Source organism: Notolabrus celidotus, chromosome 18, assembly GCF_009762535.1.
Source record: "Notolabrus celidotus isolate fNotCel1 chromosome 18, fNotCel1.pri, whole genome shotgun sequence".
NCBI classification, from domain to species: domain Eukaryota; kingdom Metazoa; phylum Chordata; class Actinopteri; order Labriformes; family Labridae; genus Notolabrus; species Notolabrus celidotus.
The window spans coordinates 21,078,889-21,095,111 of record NC_048289.1 but is presented as its reverse complement, the minus strand read 5'-3'; the positions used below and the strand labels follow the sequence as shown (position 1 = coordinate 21,095,111).

Genomic DNA, 16,223 nt, shown 5'->3' with positions numbered 1-16,223 from the left:
AAAATCAGTGCATCTATTGTGTGCTGTGACAAACAGGCAGTTTAAAAGGGTCTGTGGTCCCCTTACTACAGTGAGAACCAGACACCACAGCACCACATAAACAAAACTCACTCTTTCAGTCTGAATGACATCAGTAAGTTAGTGATCTGTCAGAGAGGACTGTGAAAGCAGCCAAGAGAATAAACCCAGATTTATTCCTTCTTTTAATAAGTACAGTATATTACACCCTGCCAGGGGCTAAAACTGCAAACTGAATGAAATGGACCACCTTCAGTGTTGTGCCTGGGTATAAAATGATCAGTTGCTATTGATCAATAATTTAGACAAGTGCTATATTATTGACAGGAAGACAAAATATGTTAGGCTGGCTATGTAACAGAAATCCCCCCGTACACTCAATCACTGGAACAGAAATTGCTCCATGGTATATAATAACACAGCGATGTTTCTTTCCCCCCCTGCAGATCAATGCTAATTGAGGTCCTACATGATGAATGTAGTCTGAGACGTTTTTAACCCACTGAATGCTGAGATGAAACAAGGACGGCTACTGTAAGGCCTCTGAGAATATGATCAATAAGAGTTTTGTTTTTTTATTTCAGTCCTGCTTTTTACCGGGGATTGAAATTTCTCTATATTAAAATATATCTAACATATTTTTTTATTTCAAGGAAGAATTGCATATCAGATCATCTTTGATTTTTACTTTAATGCAAAAAAACTTAAAATCTGGAAAATACTTGTAATTTAAACCCTTGTTGATGCACAAGGATGCAAGAGCACACAATCATTATATTTGCAAAATTTCAATGAAAATGCTTCAGGATAATTCTTCCTCAATTACAAGAAAACTCTTGATTACTTTGGGTTATTAATCTTGACATCTACATAAAGCTCTGTCCATTTATTATGATGGATGCACCAAAAAAAATCAACAATCTATACTTAATCTCAAATCACTTTTATCTGAAGAGAAAAACAGACTAGAACATGCCTGATGCTTGTTAAAGTATATGAAAACTTGTTGAAGACAGGTAAATATTAGCACCTACAATACATTAGAACCTGGGGGGACAGGGCCTTCTCTGTCGCTGCCCCCACCCTCTGGAACTCTCTCCCCCAACACCTCAGATTCTCTCCCTCACTCACCAAATTCAAATCCGGACTCAAAACACACCTATTTACAAAGGCTTTTAAACTATAATTGATTGTTTTTTTTTCTTGTTTTGTTTTATTTTGCTGCCCTGCTCTTCTTTGCTTTTTTTTTGCACTGTTTTCCTTTGCTTTTCTATTGTATAATTTTATCTTATTTTCCTGTAAAGCGCTTGGAGAATCTTTTAAAGCGCTTTTATAAATAAAATGTATTATTATCATTATTATTATTATTATTATTAAAAGCCCCTACTCATGCATTATAATTTAAGGACAGAAGGGTATGTTGCATTTTGCATCATGTTTGATTTTGAAGAAGAATTGCAAACCACAATGTTTTTGATTATTGCCTGAAGTAGATAAAAAGTTTTACTAATTGTGGTTGATACTTGCAACTTTTGTGAAAATCTGTCCATGCTCTAATACAGGGGTTCCCAAACTTTTCAGCCCACGACCCCCAAAATGTTGGTGCCAAAGTCTCACAACCCCCACTGTCCCTCAAAGTGGTTTAATGTAGCTTCATTTAGCTGGTCTGCAGAAAATTTGCCTACCTTTATGAGCATGTGGCTGTGTTTCCTACTGCTACCGATTTTTTTGATAATTAACTGTTCACTAACTCTAAACTTAGGAGTCGTCTGGCAAAAAGAAAGGCAGAAAACTCATTACATTGTCTATTTTCAATGTTTTATTTCAAGGTTAGCTACTATTTTTGTCAATATTTTTTATTATAATGGATAAAATATACTACTTTTAGATAATTAAAAAAAACATTCTGGGAGACATCTCACAACCCCCCATTTGTGTCTTGTGACCCAGGGGGTCCCGACCCACACTCTGGGAACCCTTGCTCTAACCCTGTAAGACCCAAATATAGAAATACTCGAGACATTTTTTTTCACAGCTCATATGTTTTTGTAGGGGGACACTGGTGCAGAAATTAAAGGGTTTTTAAAATTTTGATGTTTTAGTTAGTTTTTAGGGATATGTTGTAATATATAATCCCCTTGTTATATACGGAGAGAAAAGATCACTTCTGTTTGCACCTTTTTCTTTTTTTTGAAGTAAAAGTATACTAGACCACCTTTAATTCTTGCATGAAATGTAGACACTCTTGCATGTTTTGGGTACATTTTGCCATCAACTGTAAATAGGAAACTGGTGCGATGCATTTAGGGACAACAGAGAGTTGCCTGTTGTGCATCATTCGTTATTTGTAGCAGAGCATCTCTAACTCTCCTCCAAATTGTAAGAAAACTTTTGCTCAAACTGTGTCATATTGATATAAACTTGCTTACTAAATAGAGATTCCAAGATTTTGTTTATAACTAACGACGCTGTGATGTCTCCTGCGAGGCTCTCAGTACTACAATATGATGATGAGCAGAGCTAACAGAAGGACGCTGGTCGATCCCTGAAGCCCTCCAAACACAACTCTCTGTTGGTGCACATTCAGCTTGTGGACAGCACGCAGCAGATGGACCAAACCATGCCATCAAGTGGAAAATAGACCTGTTGTGTTGTCACGGAGACAAGTTACAATATAGTCTGCCAGTCGGACCACCAGAGGAAACTGTGAGGGGGGTTTTAAACACCAAGCTACAGCAACAAAAGGAAACGTTAATTCTTAGTGTGCAATCACTCAATCAAGTGTTAACAAGATCATAATGCTTGTGTTTGTTTACTGTCAGACTAACAAGCCAACATCAGATCTTTAAACCTTGAAGGTATTCAGGATGTTTTTTATTTACACCTGGGCCTGCATTCTCAACTATGTAAAACAATTAGAATCATCACTGTGTTTCCTATGTGTACTGAAGTAAAGAAGTCACGCAGCCTCTCGCCAAGCTGAATTCAGATAAATATCCTGACTCACTGCCGCCACCTTGTGTCAGTTTGAGTCATGAGACAACATATTTTGAGGAGATGAGCCTCAGTGCTTTGATATGACCCTGTAGTTCTTGGAAATTAGAGGAGTTACAGCAAAAATGATCGTCCTAAATTGATGTCATTAAATCGTTAAAAAATCTGAAGAAAAACAAAATCAGCCTGGGGGATTATCCTGAACAGATTAAGTGTTAAAGCTGTCAATAACAGACGGAAAGTCATGCATTCACAGTGTAAAAACATGTTACATTTCTTTGTCATTCTTTGGTCGTGGCAGCTGGTCGTCCAACATGAGTCTGGTTCTGCTAAAGGTTTCTGCCTTTTAAAGGGACCTTTTCCCTCGCTGTTGTAACTAACTAAATACTGCGAGGTGTAACGCTCATGGTGGATTAAGATGAGATAAGACTGAGTCGTATCCTGTCTTGGTGTTGGATCTTTGTTAATAATATAACAGAGTACGGTCTAGACCTGCTGTTTGTAAAAGCATCTTGATATAACGTTTGTTGTGATTTGGTGCTATACAAATAAAGATTGATTGATTTTGTGCGCACACACATTTGAAAATATTTAAATAACTGATGCAACACTACTAGATTCAATGAGATGATTGGATATCAAAGTCCACAGTTAACAAAGTTTCATCCTGACTTAAAAACAGCTTCATCATTTCCAAGTGTAGCACAGGAATGATTGTGGTAGCTGATATATTGTATTAAATCTTCATTTTCTCCACGTTTGACACAGAGTGGTGTCATATTATGCTCATAGTTGTTGAAAAGTAGATCAACTTTAGACAGGTGTATTCAAAAGTCTGTCACAAATTTTGCACACATGAAACTTGACTCTCTACTGGTGCCGTTTGGAGTCTCTGACCAGATTTCTCAGCTTAATAACCACCAGCAACAACTCATATCCTACCCTCTTATCATAGCAATAAACACTAATTCTAATGTTTATTTTTAAAAAAGCAGAACACCCACTAGTTAAATTATGGCCAGATATCACAATACTCTGACATTTGGAGGGAATTTGGATCCCACAATCAAATAAAATTCGGCATTTTAACAAGACTTGGTATCCCCTCCTTCAATACACTGAAGATGCATCTCATAACTGAAACGACAATCATGACCCTCTTTTTTAATGTTTTGGAGTTCAGAGTCATGAAGAAGTCAGGGTTAATGACAGTTATTCATCTCTATATTGTTACCCTTTGTTTTTGTTTTGACTTTTGTTTGTGGTCTTGTTTACGGTGTTTACTCCACTGCCAATGAAAGGAAAGGGTTTATTCTTCCATGCTTTTGAGGACCAGGACAATTGGGCCATCAGGAGGACTCTCTGTGTTGGACTATAGCTGAACTGAAGGATCAGGACCGGTGAGTCAGATTCTTTTGGAGGTGTTTTTTTTGCCTGTGCTTTTCTTCCACAGTGCATCGCTTTTTGGACAACATTTGGTTGCAAATCAACCAAGGAGGACTTTTGGAGGCTGCTGTATGTAAGTGGACACTTTTCTTTATTTTTGATTTGTTTAGGGGTTTTGTGTGAATAAACTGCCCTAGTTTATTGCAGTTATATATATTTTTCTGGCTATTTTATGAACAATTATAATGCAGGGTTCAAGGGTTCCCAGTAAGACTCCTTAGGGTTTCAGGATGCCTAGCCAGATATAGTGATAAAAGAAAGGAGCTTCTGTACGTAGAAACAGTAACAACGCTTAAATAGCAAGCTGATTGTTCCATGTTAATTAAGTGATTGTTGTTGTCTTGATTTTAAACGAAGATACATCTGTAATATTAAATACTTGATAATTTTCTCACTCAATAGAGAGATTTACCCAAGAAAAGCAGATACAAGCGTATATAAAAAAAAAAAGTATAACCTTCATCCTCTTCCTTTTCTTTTCTTTGTTTAAAGTTACACCTTTTGGGCATATTTGCCTTTAATGGACAGGACAGCTGAAGACAGACAGGAAATAGTGGGAGCAGAGAGAGGGGGAAGACATGCAACTAACAGTCAGGGCTGGAATCAAGCCTGCGACATCTGCGACGAGGGGTATAGCCTCTGTGCATGGGGCGTACACTTAGACTGCTCGGCCAACCGACCCCCATCCTCTTCCTCTTCAAACATGTACAGTTCACCGTGTGGTGGTGTTGCAGTTGATATTGTTGTTTAGGTTTACTTCTCATATTCATTATTGAGTCTCTTTTTTTGTTATTTAAGTTTCAATCAATCCATCAAAAAAAAAATCAGTGCTCGCATTAAATATGTGAGACGACATTAGTGTTGCTATTACCACATACATCTTCGCCTTTAAGCTTCCTTTAATAGGAATTATTATTTTTAATTTTTTTATATTTTGGGGGGGGCTTTTTTTCTTGCCTTTATTTGATAGGACAGCAGAAGAGAGACAGGAAATGCTGGGAGAGAGCGGGGGAAGACATGCAGGAAATGGTTGCGGCCAGGTACCGAACCAGCGACCCCCACGACGAGGACTGCAGCCTCTGTATGTGGGGCGCTTAGACTGCTAGGCCGCCAGCGCCCCAATAGGAATTATTTGAATGACTTTTATGCAGGGAAGTATGCAAATTTTTGAATTTGGGAAGAAAGGGGGGAGCCCTGGATCAAAACTTTCACGTTAAGGTATTGGGACTGTTTGTAGGAGAGAAAAAGATGTACCTCCAAGTAACACTTGATTACATGAAAACAGATTTATGTTGTTGTAATTTTGTGATTTTTGTTGTTGTTCTTGTTGTTGTTTTTATGCTTATATTATAACCTGATTGTCTTACATGTGGAGCAGATTAGATCCTGTTTTTACTTTCATAACATAATCAGAATGAAATGGAAGCGCCTCTTTATGCATGGAAGAAGTGATGACAGACTTTGCATTTTACAATTTAATATTTCATATATAATTTATACATGGTATAACTGGGTAAGTGCATTCAACACAAAGACACATTTTACAAAAAAAGATTTTACAGGTTTGATGGAAAAAGGTCATGATGAATTCCTAAACATCAGCTGAGCCAGACGTGTCTGTATTTATTAACATGGTGAATTAAAGGGTTGATTCTCTTGCAACACAAAACACACGTCTCACTAATCTCAGGCGGCATCTAGCCACGCAGATAGTATTAACATAACTATGACCATGAGAAACAAAAGCTGGCCAACAGATTGCTAAATAACTGTGAGTGGATGTGTGTGAATAATCCTGAGGAGCCGGAGCTTTTTCTCTGAAACACACTCACTGTTATTAGATTCATCGTACTGTGATGGCAGTAGAAGAAGCGGAGGATGTTTCAGAGATCATTTGGGTGAATTATCCTTTAAAACTCACACATACATGCAAAAGTAAACGTTTAATTAAACTCAAACATTATTTAATGTTTCTAAATGAAACATAAAGATAAATGTTGTTTATTATTGTATACACAAAGTTAATTGTGTACTTTGTTTGGCAGACAAGCCTCGCTGTACGTAAGTTAGAACAGCTCTTCTACAAAGCCACATTATGACATTTTATTACTTATAACACGATGATTTACAAAAAAGAGCAAAAGTGACATCTTTTGGACGTGTGGCAGAAATCCTCAAAAGTTCATGGCTTTTTTTCAGTTTTAAATAAAGAGTTCTTAAATGTGCAACTTTAAGCACATTCAAGTGAGGTCTCTTGAGTGCAAAACATCCAGGTCTTCATGGATTATCTTGAGACAGTTAAGACTTTTTTTTTTAAGGGTAACTCACGTGTCTTTTCATGCAGCTGAGGATGACTGCTCGGACAAAGACACCTGTGAGGAAAGAAAAGAAGACAACAGTTGTTTGGGTTGCGCTTGATCGGCATTATCTGCTGCAAAAAGACGAGTCACAGTTTATTGTAGCTGGACATGTGAGACACAGTTTTGGATGTAAACGTGTCAGAAGCTTGTAAAGTGGATATACAGCTCATATCACCTGTGCGCTCTATTTGGATAGATGGATGGCCCTCATGTTATATCTGGAGATTGATAAACGGAGCAAATCCCAGCACATCCTGAAGAAGCACCAGAGCCCTCTGTAAAGGCGGCTCTACATCTATCACCACGTTGCGCTTCCGTAAAGGATCCAGACTGGACTCGGTCACATTGTGGCAGTGATTCACCTTCAGGGACTGCAGTTTGGGACAGTACTCCGCGAGAGTCCTGTAAGCACAGCATGTAGAGGATGTTATGGATGGTGGCACAAGTGATAGTGAAGAAAAAGTTAGCTGGCCTCAACTTGAAAATAAGATATCATGTACCTGATGGACTGGTTCCTGACCCGCAGGCAACCAGTCAGGTCCAGCTGCTCCAGGCCCCTGCAGTTTTTGGCCACTTCTTCCACTGACTCGTCAGTGATGTTTGCGTTGACCGCCAGTGATAGAGACCTCAACTTCAGACACTTCTTCGCCAGGTAGCAGATGGCATCATCCTTGAGCTGGCGGCAGGCAGTAAGGTCGATCGACTCAAGCCCCCCGCAGTGGTCAGCCAGGCTGCGCAGAGACAGGCTGTCCACCCACTCGCAATGAGCCAGGCCCAGGTGCTGCAAGTGCATGCAACTCAAGGACACAGCCACCAGGGAGTGTCGGGTGAGCCAAGCACACCCGCTCATGTCCACTCGCTGCAGATGCTGGTTCTGCCCGATCACTGGCAGCAGCTCCTTGTCCGACACCCAGTCTGAGCAGTTCTGCATGGACAGGCTGTGGAGGACTTTGTTGTCTTTTAACATGGAGCAAAATGCTTCCTTGGGAATGGATGGTCCAATCTGTGAATAACAAAAACAGAGCAGCAATAAGACTTCACAAAAAGTTTTGCTGCAGTTAACCACACCTTTAAGAATACATTCAAAGGGATTAAAATCTATGTTTATAGGACTCACCGGGGACAGATCAAATGTCCTACAGTTTGCTAGATACACCTGGATGAGGCTGTGGAACTGCTTGCTCACCCTCTGCAGGCTGACGAGGTGTTGAAGTGGCAAGTAGCACAAAATATGTGGGACAAGTACATCCTCCCAGGGCAAGTCCAACAGATCCCATCTGGAAGAATGTAATGCTTGTGAAACTGCTGAACTTTGATACTGCATGCAGAGGTAAAGCTGGTCATAGGAAACAATCAATTAAATGTTAAAGCACGCCTTTAAGAGCCTGGTAAAGTGCGAGGTATATCAGATTAGCAGTAACGAATAACATATCGACATTTCAATCCATTCTATATTTTATTAAAGAAGTTGGACAGCTATAAATAAATAACAGCCACACATCTCAGGTTGTTTTTACTGGCAGGCTATCGCTATTAGCTGGGTAGCTAGCCTGCCGGGCTACCTCTCCAGTGTGTTTTTAATTCACAACTACATTTATAAAGATACTCACGTTGGTGTCTTTGCTTCTTCGTCCATCCTGACTCGTCAATATTAAACAAAGACTCGTTGTTTTCCCCATAAATGCCAAAATTGCGTATTTTTGTTTAGCATCTTGCAAGCACTTGAGGTGTAACCCAAACCTAATGCTGCATTCAAGGACCGTCGGGTAGACTGTGAAATTATATCAGGATGGAGCAGAAAGGCACAGAAAATGTTGTTAGTATATCAAGAATTGGGGTAAAAATAAAGCATATTACTGATTTGACAGAACATGTATGGAATCACAGTTTAAAAAATCGATTTCACTTTATTTTTTAATTAAAAAAGCAAAAGTTCGAATTCCGAGCCGCCATACTTTTCTTCTTTTTACTAAAACAATGTATTCGGGTAATAGCCTTCATTTTTGGTTTTTTTGGCACTTTTTTTTACCAAATTATTCTGACTTACTGTATTAAAACACCACTATAACAAACCCGCTATCATAGCCCACGTGTTCAGTTGATTTGGTGTCCAAATATTTTGGACGCTGGATTTTTTCCTGCACTTAGATTAGAACCCTGAACGCAACATTAGCATTTTTCCTGATTTACGTCAGAGATCATGTTAAAGCAGGGGTGTCACCATAGACTGTATGAAGTACATAGGGGGCCACATACACATGGGCAACATACAGCCCAATTTGATCTTAAGTGGGCCGAACCAGTGAAATCATAGCATAATAACCTATAGAGAAGGACAACTCAACATTGTATCCTTTGTTTTAGTGCAAAAAAAAGTACATTCTTTTCAGTCTTTTCTTCCTGCAGTGGTCAGACTTTATAACCAATAGCAAAAACCTTACCAAAACGGACTCAAGTGCAATATTTCCCCCATCTATTTATTAATGTGCAATAATTACCCATTCCTCTTTTCTTACATGTGCAATACATTTTTCTACTCATCTTCTCAGTTCTGTTCTGTACATTGTTTTATACTATGTTACAAGTCTGCGCACATTTTTCACTGCATCACTGGTTTTGTAAATATTTGTAAATTTACTTATTTAGTTGTGTATATACATTGTAAGATATGCTTATTTTTTCTCTTTAACTTTAATTTAGTTGCTAATAACTTTTTAATCATTGCTATTTTATATGCTCTTGTTTGCTTTATATTGTTTTGCACTGTCTACTTTGCTGCTGTAACACTTCAATTTCCCCATTGTGGGATGAATAAAGGATATCTTATCTTGTTCTGAAAATGTTCACATTACATAAACTATATTTTCACAAAAACAGCTGTTGTATTTTCCTCATGATGAGTCTCATAGTGGGGCCGAATATGATATTCTTTAAGCACTGAAACTTGCTGCGAACACACTGAGCACACATGTTTCCTAATCACCTACCACAGAGAGTATAATGTTAACTGCAAAACAACAGATAGATTATGTAGCGACAAAGAACCAAAAGCAGCTGAGAGGCTGATGTTGGGCCTAGTAAAGTGTGGGACGCGCTTGAAGCAAAAATCACTAATGCACAAAAAGTGAGTTTAACCTTTTATTAACGAAAAAGGATAATCAAGTCATGATAAAGTGCACAAACAGATGATAAGCAATAATAAGCTAAAAATAAGTGATAAATAGAGGTCAACAAAAAGTACGGAGACCCAGCTCACCCCCTCGCTCTACCTGCAAACAAAAGAAAACAGGTGCCTAAATTAACTCAATATCCCCGCCCCTAACACATGACCCATAAATAACCTAATTAACTGACCCCACAATAAACCATATCATAAACAAACAACAAAAATAACACCACAACAAATGTAAAAACAATAAACTACCCTAAACCTCAAAAATGAAGATACAATAAACACTTGAATCCTTCATGGCTCCTACAGATTATAATAATGAAGAAGGTAAAGATGACTATTATGGACCCTTCCAGGTCCAGCATGAACATTGTGCTTGCTGGACAGTGTTGTATGCAGGGGTGTCGTGCTAGTGTTAGTAGTGATGGAGCGCACCTATGACCTAAACACATGTATGGTAAGCACGTGTACAATAGGAGGCTCCCTTTTTCAAGAAAGATGGATCCACAGGCTGTATGTTTGACACCCCTGAGTTAAAGGCAACTTACACAGCCCACAGGGTGTTATCATTACAGAACAAATGTTTCAATTTAACATATACTCCTATTATGATGCACAGTGGTTTAGTTAAAATAAAGATATTCAGCTTGAAATATATTTTAAAAAGTACAATTTCTGATGTGTTAGGGGACCAAGTAGGCTATTGTGCAGATCATTGAATATGCTACACAATGATTTCAGTCAACCTCACAAGTAAACAATATTTCTCATATTTTGGGGAATTTGTCTCATCCATAAGAGGAGGCAATACAGCCAAAATATGTTGCCCTGCAGACCTGTATACAGTATGTTTATTTTGAATATTTTATTTCCCAGTGACAACAATCTGTTTCCATATTAGCAGCCTGTTTCCCCGGGATACATGTGTTGAACAAATGACCATCCTGCCAGCTCACCTCTGCCCAGGAGAACAATGAAGTCAGTCATGCTGAACAATTGCTGACCCATGAGTTATGTTTCAGTGAATGAGATGAGCCAACAGGATAGCTGAGTGAAAACTCACTCTTGACTGACTACAATCCTATATACAAGCCCAAGTACAAGCATGGGGAATAAATCAATCTATGATTTCTCTGCCGAGACTCTGGATGGACAGCTGGTTCCGCTCTGTAACTACAGGGGGAAGGTGCTGCTCATCATCAACGTCGCCACCTTCTGAGGGTCAACTATAGAGGAGGTAATAATCTGCGAGAGCGCTGATTGATTGATTACCGTCAGATCACTTCATCACACAACTCATAACTTCTGCAGGAGTTTTATTGAGGAGGCATTTGACTACTGTGTCTTGTTTCTTTCAGTACCACAGACTGAATGCACTGATGGAAATGTTTGGCGACCTCAACTTCACTGTCTTGGGATTTACTTGTAACCAATTTGGACTTCAGTCCCCTGGTAGGTACACTGAAGAGATTAATATGTGAACAAAAACAAACAGTCTTATCCTGAAAGTACCCTTTACAATGAGAATCACTGTACTCTACCTTGATGCTGGAAAGTAACAGTGTATTAACACCAGTGTTTGAGGTGAGGGTTAGGACCTTTTGTACCTCTAAATTTTTGTATTGTACTTTTTTTCTCAACTAGATTGAATTGGTGGCTATATTTGCATAGAGATTTAGATTTAAACTGAAAAACATTACTCAATTTGTTGAACTCAAAACATTTTTTCAGATGAAGCCAATGTTTAAATCATCCAACTGCAAATTCAAGTTCTCATTTCTTGTCTGAAGTATTTGGAGGCCAATTTTTCAGAAAGAATGACAATCTGTCATTATGTTATGTGAAGAAAAGGTTAAGATGTGTGTTTCAAATGTTAAGTAACAGCGTTTTCTTTCAGAGATGAATCATGAAACCCTCAATATTCTAAAGTATGTGAGACCAGGAGGAGGATTTGTGCCAAAGTTTCCTGTCTTTGGTAAAATTGAGGTGAATGGATTAAATGAGGAGCCTCTATTCACCCTTCTAAAGGTATAGTGTAATCTTGGGTGTAATGGATATAACTTTATTCATTGTGTATTTTTTGCAGCAGCTGTTTCCACATGTCTCAGTCATTTTTCATTTGCCACAGGAAACCCTCCCATTTGTGAACCCTGTTATTGGAGACATAAAGAAATTCTACTGGTCTCCTATCAAAGTCAATGACATACGATGGAATTTTGAAAGATTTTTAATCACTGCAGATGGCACACCCTATAAAAGGTAAATTATAATTCAAATCTGTCAGACAGGTCAAGCATTGGAGCAACTTTTAATGTTCTTTTCTTTTTCTCTTTTCAGATATGAACTTCATTGCCCAGTTGAGAAAATTGAGAAGGACATTGCTGGTCTTCTCTGATGTGTCATACGCCGTTTCAACCAGTGGCAGAGTGACGATCCCCCAGTAAATGCACTTGTGCACCTGAGCTGGATCTGATGGGAGGAGGAGCTGGCCTCAGATATTTGGTGCATTCACTCTGAGAAATAGTTCCCTTCGGCCACTGGAAGAATTTTCATTCCCTATCACACTTTTCACTCATGTGATCATATCTGCTGTTCATAAATAAATAAATCAAATGAATCAACACATTAAAGGTCTGTTTGTAGTTTTTGTAACCCCCGTTTTAGTATATTATGCCTAGTTGTTGTTCACAGAGGTGTCAAGCAACGAAGTACAAGTACTTTGTTACCTTACTTAAGTAGAAATTTGGGGTATCTATACTTTACTAGAGTCATTATTTTTCGGTCGACTTTTTACTTCTACTCCTTACATTTTCATGCAATTATCTGTACTTTATACTCCTTACATTTAAAAAAAAAAAAGCCTCATTACTCCTATTTCATTTTGGCTTGTTTTCATTCCGGCTTGTCATCGTAAAAAAAAAAAAAATGATGTACATTGACATTCTAATAAAGGCCATTGATAACATGCCTGTGAAGCTTGACTTTTTGCACCATTACAATACTTAAAGGCTCTAGTCATCATATCCTCTGCTCCATGAAACACGTTAATGCTCAGTAGTACACATATATGATTCTTTAATGTATTTGCATTGTATGAAAATGTGTTCATTTTCAATGGGCATGGATGCGGCTGAAACAGGTGCAACCCAAATATTTCAACATTAACATATTAATATAAGATTATAGTCATAGTGGCCTTTAGAAAAATGTTTTTTTGGGAGGTGGGGTAGTGCAATATGGGCACTGTGGCGCAGCCTTAGCTTTTGTCCTTAATGACATTTTTTCCTCTTACATAACTTTAACTTTTATACTTTCAGTCGTTTTGAAACCAGTACTTTTACACTTTTACTTGAGTAAAAAGCTCGAGTTGGTAATTCAACTTCTACAGAAGTCTTTTTAAACCCTAGTATCTGTACTTCATCTTGAGTAATGAATGTGAATACTTTTGACACCTCTGGCTGTTTATCTATAAAGAGATTTTTATTCTACGTCTCTGTCTGGTGTGAGATTGAGTTGGTCCTTACGCCGACCCATACTTCCAGCTTTGCGCATGCGTACTTCCTAGTCTGTCATTCAGCAGCAGCCAGTAAACATGGCTGGTGTTGGTTTCCGACGCTGGGCCCAAGCCCTCTCTAGAGGGAACGGTTCTGGCATTTCAGGTCTTTTGTCGGGTGCAAGAGCAGGTCAGTTGTGTTGAAGCATTAAACTAAATTGTCTGAAGTATTTAATTTAAAATTCGTGTGAGGGGTTAAAGTTAAAAGCCTCGAATGCACATAACCTTGACATGCTAACGTTAGCTTATGTTATTGAACGGCTAGAACGGTTTGAGTGAGTGAAGGCTAGCAGGGTAGCTTTGTGTTTTCCTCTTATTTGTGTATGAGTGATAAAACGTGTTTAGTCAACATGTGAATGCTGTTGTTTCAGCCTCTGGTGCGTCAAAGGCTGATTTACCTGGTCCTTATCCTACGACCCCCGAGGAGAAAGCTGCTGCTGCAAAGAAGTACAGCATCAGGGTTGAGGACTATGAACCACATCCAGACAGCGGCGAGGGGTGAGTTACCACCTGTAGTAACCATGTTGGAACAGTTCTTGTATTCTCTGCAGATCTCTGAAGAAGTGGAAGGTTAGATTCATTCATTGATTAACACCATTAACACACATGTTGCCATGGAGTTGATCATCTGTAATTATAGAGGATATATAGATCACGCAAAAAACCTTGGAGTCATGTTCGATTCAGGACTAAAATTTGACAAACAGATAAATCAGGTAGTAAAAATAAGTTTCATGAAGCTCTGCTCCATCTCCAAACTCAAATCAATCTTAAGCACTTCAGACCTGGAAAAAGCCATCCACGCCTTCATATCATCACACATCGATTACTGCAACTCTTTGTACTTTGGCATCACTCAATCCTCATCTTTCATTTTCGTTTTCTGCTGTAAAGCACTTGGATCTACTGTGTTGTGTAAAAACTGCTATATAAATATATTTGATTTGATTTGATTTGACAGTATTGCATAGATTGGTGGTTGGATGATTAATAATCTGATATCATTTTATCTTTACAGCTTTGGTGATTACCCAAAGCTACCAGATAGAGCTCAGAATGAGAGGGACCCCTGGTACCAGTGGGACCACCCTGACCTAAGGAGAAACTGGGGAGAGCCAGTAAGAAACTGAGATGACATTATGTTTATTAATTGAGATTATTTGTTGTTTTGATATCAGTCACAAAGCTACTTTAGACATATTAACCATATATCTACCAATCTGAGTGTATCACAAACACTGCCAGATTTATGCTTATCATCAGGTATTAGGTAAATCTGGATTGTATTCCTGAAAATGTGTGTGTATGGAGCTACAGCACATGAAATCCTATTCTTATGGGTGATTTGGAAATGTTTCTAACCTCACAACAAATGTCATTCTTGTTACTAATGCATCATAATGCTAGAGCTTTATAGAAGTGGTGAATAATTTAGCAATTTATGTGAGTTGTATTCAAGAGTGACCAATTACAAGTGTGCAGCAAAAGAAAAGTTAGCTGTTTTGTGTGTTTGTTAAATAAATCTAATCACAGGGTTTTGTGATCTCCTAACTTGCAATGACTAATGTTATGTGTATTTGTAGTGTATTGCAATAGCATTTATGAGACACGACACCTTCATAGTTGTTCTTACTCTTATTGTATCAAAACAATGATTGCATTTGTATTTCTTTCAGCATTTATGAGAAAACCAGTGTATCTTTGTTGCATTTATGATACCAAACAATAGCATGAAGATAATAACAACAAACGTGTGTATTAGAAATGTTATGAGACAGGCTGTCAGTAATGGTTCTGTGACTCTTTAGATCCACTGGAACTTCGACATGTTCATCAGGAACCGTGTGGATACCTCTCCCAGCCCCGTGTCCTGGTCCATGATGTGCAAACAGCTGTTTGGCTTCATTGGCTTTATGCTGTTCATGTTCTACCTTGGGGAGAAGTTTCCATCTTACCAGCCTGTTGTGAGTAGAGACCAATGCTAGGGTTTCTTTTTCCCCTGTCTTGCTTTTCTTTCATACGTTTAACTTAATTATGAATAAAAAATGGAGAGGATTTCTGGTGACGGATGACCACACCAGTTACACTTTGCATGGTAGGACAATGCATCATAACAGTGCTGTGGAATTTAAAGCACTCATTGTTAGTTTCTGCTGGCAGCAAGTTGTTGTGAGTAGATTTGACTATTAAAGAAATCATTACTGTCTATTTATCAAGTCGCATACAGAACTGCAAAGCTCTGCTCAAACTTGAGGGACTTTTTGTCTTCACTTTTCCTGATGCTCAATTTCACTAAAATACTAGATAGTTTAATTGCATCATGAGCAAAAATGTTTAATCAAAAAAAGTTAAATGGAACTTCAATTCTCATGTGAGGGCATATTTTTAGTATTTTAAATGTCTCAATGTGAAGGTGCTATATAACCTCTTTATGAAATACTTTGTATTTTTAGTTTTATTTAGATAACAAGCAAATTTTCAGGAAATCTTTTTTTCCCTCTCTTCCAGGGACCGAAACAGTATCCCTACAACAACCTCTACCTGGAGAACGGAGGAGATCCTGAGAAAGAACCAGAAGAAGTCAAAAATTATGAAATCTAATGACTTAAACCCGAGTCTACTTGTGTATATATTTCTGTCGAATAAAGATGTTAAAATTTAAACTGCTCACTGTGTTACT

General features: G+C 38.2%; 3 protein-coding genes across 5 annotated transcripts; 2 read left to right on the top strand and 1 right to left on the bottom strand.

Annotated features, from left to right (window-relative positions):
* Positions 1-5,918: 5,918 nt before the first annotated feature.
* Positions 5,919-8,943, bottom strand: fbxl15 (F-box and leucine-rich repeat protein 15). 3 transcript variants are annotated; one of them, XM_034708061.1, is made up of 6 exons: positions 8,866-8,943; positions 8,429-8,589; positions 7,936-8,095; positions 7,319-7,821; positions 6,994-7,220; positions 5,919-6,830 (listed from the first exon to the last, which is right to left on the bottom strand). In XM_034708061.1, the coding sequence occupies exons 2-5, from the start codon at positions 8,452-8,454 to the stop codon at positions 7,031-7,033; spliced, it is 879 nt and encodes a 292-aa protein (XP_034563952.1). In that variant the 5' UTR covers positions 8,455-8,589; positions 8,866-8,943; the 3' UTR covers positions 5,919-6,830; positions 6,994-7,030. The 3 variants fall into 3 exon arrangements, with proteins under 3 accessions (XP_034563952.1, XP_034563953.1, XP_034563951.1); XM_034708062.1 differs by having other exon boundaries at positions 8,005-8,095; XM_034708060.1 differs by lacking the exons at positions 8,429-8,589; positions 8,866-8,943 and having other exon boundaries at positions 7,936-8,314.
* Positions 8,944-11,095: 2,152 nt separating this feature from the next.
* gpx9 (glutathione peroxidase 9) lies at positions 11,096-12,620 on the top strand. The gene is made up of 5 exons (XM_034708260.1): positions 11,096-11,227; positions 11,349-11,442; positions 11,888-12,018; positions 12,119-12,249; positions 12,328-12,620. Exons 1-5 carry the CDS (start codon positions 11,096-11,098, stop codon positions 12,383-12,385), a joined length of 546 nt encoding a protein of 181 aa, XP_034564151.1. The 3' UTR covers positions 12,386-12,620.
* Positions 12,621-13,537: 917 nt separating this feature from the next.
* Positions 13,538-16,206, top strand: ndufb8 (NADH:ubiquinone oxidoreductase subunit B8). Its single transcript, XM_034707429.1, has 5 exons — positions 13,538-13,673; positions 13,915-14,041; positions 14,562-14,661; positions 15,352-15,507; positions 16,052-16,206. The coding sequence occupies exons 1-5, from the start codon at positions 13,583-13,585 to the stop codon at positions 16,142-16,144; spliced, it is 567 nt and encodes a 188-aa protein (XP_034563320.1). The 5' UTR covers positions 13,538-13,582; the 3' UTR covers positions 16,145-16,206.
* Positions 16,207-16,223: the final 17 nt, after the last annotated feature.